General features: G+C 36.9%; 1 protein-coding gene across 1 annotated transcript; it reads right to left on the bottom strand.

Moving 5' to 3' along the window:
• Positions 1-722: 722 nt before the first annotated feature.
• LOC148014076 (uncharacterized) lies at positions 723-1,560 on the bottom strand. The gene is made up of 3 exons (XM_087666302.1): positions 1,282-1,560; positions 1,102-1,187; positions 723-968 (listed from the first exon to the last, which is right to left on the bottom strand). The coding sequence occupies exons 1-3, from the start codon at positions 1,493-1,495 to the stop codon at positions 924-926; spliced, it is 345 nt and encodes a 114-aa protein (XP_087522428.1). The 5' UTR covers positions 1,496-1,560; the 3' UTR covers positions 723-923.
• Positions 1,561-6,711: the final 5,151 nt, after the last annotated feature.

The following is a 6,711-nucleotide window of genomic DNA, read 5'->3' as shown; positions in this document are numbered from 1 at the left end:
CTTTACGTACCCCACTTCACTAGGATTTGTGAGCTATGATATTGGATGGAGAACATATGTATTTCCTCAAGTATGATGAGTATACATCAAGCTTCTCTAGTGAAAGGATTTGCTATTTGTTTATTGGCATTCTTCATATTGATGTGTTGTTGAGAGATCTCTGCTATATAACTCTTTATTTCTTCGAATTTGTTTCTCATAATATGTTTATGCTTTGTGTGTATGAGAGAGCGAGAGAGAGGGAGGGAGGGAGGGAGTGTGTGTGTCTGCACACACATACAAAGTTGCAAAATTTTTATACCTAACTTAGTTTTAAGGTCCATACCAATACAAAATCATGATGTGTGTGCAAAATGTCATACTTCCCTTACCATGGATCCAACTCGAGCATCATTATGTTTTCCATATTATAGTATTGAAATGGGATAGTGCTGATGTGGATACAACTCTTGGACCTATTTCATCATCTTCAACTCACAATCTAGCATGTATAAAAGTTGGAAGGCTTGTGAGACACTCTCTCACCGTGTATTGTAACAGTCCCAAGTCTTTAAAAGACGATTGAACGAACTTAACACAGACTTCATGTTGACACTTCCCTTTGCAATGGTATCGATCAATGCTTAAACTCTTCTACTTTTACATGTTAAGATTAGGCTTCAAATACCAGCCTTGCAACACTTGGCAACTAAGTTAAGTACTTGTTCGCCTTTTAACATGTTATACATCCACGTGTCCGTGTGCCCGTACGTCTCTCATGTATCCTTCCGCCCGCCGATGGTTATTAAACAGAAAGGTACGGCGCAAACCAACTAGCTCAGGTAAGATGTTGAATGAGCTGCTTACAATGAAAAACACATTCTCGGGCCGAGTCCGATTGCCCATGTCTCATTTCAGCCACTAGTAATAAAGACAATCCACGATCAGCCATTATTTGGTCCTGGGCCATAGTCGGCCAGAGCTCTGACCTGTATCATGATCAGCACAATCGTAAGAATCAAAACGCCATTATCGATTCTGATTAGCTCATGCGCCGGCCCGTGTTATTTCTCTTTCCCAACTATTAAGAAATCGAAAGCAACAGGAAAGTAGGTAACAGACCTGGGCAGTGAAGGGCGAATCAGAAACATCAGCTGCTTCATGAGTAATTATATGCACGGCCGATGGAGAGGATGCCTGATCCGTCCCTGCGCCGTAAGATCCATCGATGATTAATATGCACACGTAAAACAATCGATGAAGAAGAGTGAAACTGAGAAAGAAACTAGGACGACTGCCCACCTCCTCCGGAGATCAGTAGAGGTTGATCATGATGATCGGGGACAGCTGCGCCCGAGCTAACGTTCGCAAAGAGAACTAACAGTATTGACGCTGCAGTATCTACCGTCATTAACTGCCGGCGAGGTCTAATGCAGCACGAGAAGCATTGAATCAACCAAGGGCCGAGGTTTAACGTCAGGAGGTGTCGTTGATGACTATGATAACTTTGCGCCATTTGTATGTATTATCAGTAAGCAATCGTTCGCTTCTCTCTATATAATCCTCAAACAGTCACTCAGATCAATTTCCAAATATCAGCGCAAGTTTCTTTGCATTCAGTATCTTATATTCAAGTCATTGCCAACACAGCAAAATGTATAAAGTCCATGTCCACTCTTTTTCTAAGCCCATGAAAATTTTCCCTTTCGAAAATGCGTATGTATAAATCCAAAACATTTGAAAAGCAAATTTTCCCTTTTAAAAATGCATATGTTGACTTACAATCTTACAAGAAGATGAAGAGAAGATGCGCTCGAGCCTCAAAGTCTTCAAAAGCCTCCCGGGTCTACAATGAGAAGGATTCCTACACAAATCAATAAAATTAACTATTTATCATACATACCTTGCAAATTGGATAGATTGTTGAGCTCATTACAAAGTAAGTTGGACAAGTTTGTAGCACAGGGGCATCCCCCTAACACATCACATAATGTTTGGATTCCAAAAAGTATATGCACGAAGAAAATTCACTCACCCTCAACCCTCCAACCAAATGTCCACTCTCAAATTCAAGGAAATGGGGACATGAAGTCACACTTCTTTGTTGTGAGTCAATTGTCAAGACCAATTCATTCTTCCTTTTCCAAGGGCTTCATTCATATTTCACAAAAAGGTTTATTTTGTATTAGAAAATCTTTAATTATACAATAAACTATGGGGGTTGCATTGACATAAATGGAAATTCATATCATGTTGTTAATGTCCATTTAGCATTGTCCACTTCATAAAGCTTGAGAAAACAATTTTAATAAAATGTAATCTAGTTGTTCGGTTGGTTTCAGAACAAGAGGTTCTTTGTTTCAAGGAACCTCTAGCTTCCTCCAATTTACTCTACAACATCCCCTATAATAATATGATGTGGAGCCATTGATTTATAGTTATTTTGTATTTATTTCAATGTTAATTTAGATATACATCTAGTATGTTATGTACTCTCGACATATACATATATATATATATATATATATATATATGCTATACTATAGATTTAAAGAGTCTAAGTAGGGTAATAGCCAAAGCACCATCTTTAACATCATTTTAGGTGGCAACTATAGAAGCCTTTCCAAATCAACCATATATTTTATTTATTTCAAAATCATTAGACAAGTATGATCAAACTTGTTCCCCACATGGGACAAGCTATATTTTTAAGAGCAAATTAAAAAAAAAAGATAGGATTTGAACCCTCAACTAATGGGAACTTAACATAAAGAACCATGTTTGGAGTGTGAGGAGAATCTCTCTCTCTCTCTCTCTCTCTCTCTCTCTCTCTCTCTCTCACACACACACACACATACAGTGATGGAGTGATTGATTGAAGAAAATCCAACTTGCACTTTGCACCCCTCCAACCAATTGACCTATTGCTTGATCACATCTCTCTTTTTTTTCTTCAAAATTTTACACATTTCCACCATTGCTATTTTTCTTTTATAAATAAAGGTAATTGCGTATAAATTTCTACTAATGGAAAGACATTATGTAGATTGCTTTTGAATGTAGCAAGCAATGACAAGTACCGATTGAAATTCGCCAAGACCATGTGCTCAAATTTTTATCACTAAAAGTGTTATAAATCTATTGAGGATTCAAAAGCTAGGAAAACTTAAATGGAAATTTAGGTGATGTCCTAGTTTTTTTAGGTTTCTAATACTGATTAGAAAGGCTCTCTTTGCACTAAGTAGAATGATACTCTAAAACCTATTTCAAGACTTGTTTAATTTCTATTAGGCAGGCAATCATACAACTTCATGAATACGCTAGTCTACATCTTGTTTAAGTTGTTGGGGTAATTTATATTATATTCAAGTCATTACTAACAATGCCAACACAAAAAAATGTATATAGTCCATGTCCACTCTTTTTCTAAGCCCATGATAGACAAATTCAAAACATTTGGAAAGCAAAGTTTCCCTTTTCAAAATGCATATGTTGACTTACAATCTTCCAAGAAGATGAAGAGAAGATGCGCTCAAAGTCTTCAAAAGCCTCTTGGGTCTACAATGAGAAGGATTTCCATACAAATCAATTAAATTAATTATTTCTCATACATGCCTTGCAAATTGGATAGATTGTTCAGCTTATTACAACCTAAGTTAGACAAGTTTGTAGCACATGGGCGCCTCCTTGACACATCACATAATGTTCAGATTCCAAAAACTATATGCAGGAAGAAATTTCGCTCACCCTCAACCCTCCAACCAAATGCCCACTCTCAAATTTAAGGAAATGGGGACATGAAGTTACACTTCTTTGCTGCCAGTCAATTGTCAAATTAACCAATTCGTTCTTCCTTTTCCAAGGGTTTCAATCATATTCCACATAAAGGTTTATTTTGTATTAGAAAATCTTTGACTATACAATAAACTATGGGGGTTGCATTGACATAAATGGAAATTCATATCATATTGTTAATGTCCGTTTAGCATTGTCCACTTCATAAAGCTTGAGAAAACAATTAATAAAATGTAAACTAGTTGTTTGGTTGGTTTGAGAACAAGAGTTTCTTTGTTTCAAGGAACCTCTAGCTTCCTCCAATTTACTCTACAACATTCCCTATAATAATATGATGTGGAGCCATTGATTTATAGTTATTTTGTATTTATTTTAATGTTAATTTAGATCTATATCTAGTATGTTATGTCTCGACATATATATCTATATATCTATGCTATACTATAGATCTAAAGAGTCTAAGTAGGGTAATACCCAAAACACCATCTTTAACATCATTTTAGGTGGCAACTATAGAAGCCTTTCCAAATCAATCAAATATTTTATTTATTTCAAAATCATTAGACAAGTATGATCAGACTTTTTCCCCACATGGGACAAGCCATATTTTTAAGAGTAATTAAAAAAAAAAGATAGGATTTGAAGCCTCAAATAATGGGAGCTTAACATAAAGAACCATGTTTGGAGTGTGAAGAGACTCTCTCTCTCTCTCTCTCTCTCTCTCTCTCTCTCTCTCTCTCTCTCATACAAGGATGGTGCGATTGATTGAAGAAAATCCAACTTGCACTTTGCACCCCTCCAACCAATTGACCTATTGCTTGTTCACATCTCTCTTTTTTTTCTTCAAATTCTTATTAAAACGAAGTGATCAACAAGCTTTATGAAACAAAATCGAGATTACCTTGAGAAAAAAATTGTCACAACTAGCAAAAATGAACTTGGAGCATTAAAATTAAGAAAAATAAAATTTCTTTGCACACAAAATAAGCATGATTTATAATGAGATCCATCACCTACAAATAGGTACCCCCCTCAGTGAATACCAAGCTTTATGGATGTATTCATCATAGCAAAAGGCAAGCAATAAACTTTCATACTTTTCATAATAGGAGAAGAGGAGCAAGATCTAGATTACCTTGAAAAAAAATTGGCTCAACAAAAATGAAGTTGGAGCATCAAATCAGGAAAAATGAAATTACTTTGCATACTAAATAAGCATAGTTTATAAAGAGATCCCTAACCTATAAATAGATGGCCCCCTCAATGAATCAAAAAAGCATGATCAATAATTCCACTTTTAGATCCTCGTCCAATCATGTCCACAAATGGATAACTGGTCCATGATTAATAATGTCTACTTTTACTAGAGTTTTCATTATGCTCAAAAAGAAAAATACCAAATATGTGGTCCCTTCACATCATGTATCCAAAATGAATGTCCACCTCCACTTCTTCATATGCCCTTTAAATCTTTCATTCAGTACTGCATGGTGTCCATGTCATTGAACAATAGCCAACATAAAACTCTCAAGTCTTTGATTTGCATTTTATGCGTCGCGGAAGGGCAAGCATAAAATTTAAATCAGTTTGCTTAAGGGAAGGTTGATGCATCATCATATGTTGATTTTTGTCCATCCCAAGCACACGAATGTAGACATAATACATGTGCTTGCAGGCCAAGAAGGGTTTACTTTCCAACTTCTTTTGAAAGTCAGGACATGTGCAGAAGGGCTCGGGATTGACATGCACCTCATACAAATGCTCTGACATAACATAAAATATGACTTTCTCATTTGCCACCACTACTTTCTCTTCCATGAAAACTACATCCAATGCCTTAGCCAATGCAATTTTTCTTTCTGCATCCTTAGAAATACCATGTCTCCATTTTTGTCTTTGCTTGCCACTTGAAGAGGTAAGTGGTTCTGTCCCATGGGTCGTAGTATTTTTGGGGGTAGGTGGAATGCCATCATGCTTGAATTCAAAACCTCCTTTTATAAGAATTGAAATCTCCTCTGCAGAAGCATTGGTGCCCTTGTCAATAGACCAAATCCTTGGTCTCAAGGGCACATGCTTAACTTGTTTATCAACATCCCATGTATGCTACACATCATGACTGCAAAACCAGAACCATTGTGCAATAGGCTTACCTTGAAATTCCCTCTCTGACCAAAATGAAGGGCATAGTAACCCAGGTGATCTACTTTCTATCACGTTGCAGCACTTCTTTCTATTTATAATACCAAAACATTTTCGTTTGCAATGAACAGGCATTCTCCGGATGGCCCACAAACTTCTATGCATTTCCTCCTCTGAGACAATATTAGTTGGGAGATCCATTTCAATTGGCATTGCATGCACCTCATGGTCCAAGCCCACTTCTGTAGGTTGGTCATTTCTATTTTGAAAATTTATCTTGTGTGGTCGTCCTTTTTGTTTTCTATCCCTTGACTCCATTACATAGCCTGGTTTATGAGAGCTACAACCATCTAGAGTTCTTCTTTTCCTTTGAACTGTTTCTTTTTTTCCAGAAATGAAAGGCTCTCCGTACATGGGGGTACCAAGAACTACTCCTTGAATTGTTCGAGCTATGAATGCAGGTGAAGGGGTATTTCTTGCAACCACCCTATTAATAAGAGCATCCATGTCGAGACCACTTCCAGAGTATCTTCCAGTTGTGAAGGCCAGTTGCCTTGAACATTGAATATATGAGTTGATCAAGTCAGTGATGCATGCATCATACAAACCAATTTTCTTCTTTCCATCCTCCCCTGCCAACCAACTTGCATGCACGCTCTTAGAAATATTTGTGTTGGGAATACAAGCCCTCTCCCAAGGACTCAAGGAAGCCTGCAACCCAATAAAAAACTCAGCAATTCCTCTTACATGTCTATTTTGTTCTCATACTTGGGTATTCCCACCCCAATGATATTAGTA

The sequence above is a fragment of the Lygodium microphyllum genome, chromosome 25 (genome assembly GCF_053477565.2).
Source record: "Lygodium microphyllum isolate KBCC chromosome 25, Lygodium_microphyllum_v1.1.10, whole genome shotgun sequence".
NCBI classification, from domain to species: domain Eukaryota; kingdom Viridiplantae; phylum Streptophyta; class Polypodiopsida; order Schizaeales; family Lygodiaceae; genus Lygodium; species Lygodium microphyllum.
This window is presented reverse-complemented; position numbering and strand designations above follow the sequence as displayed.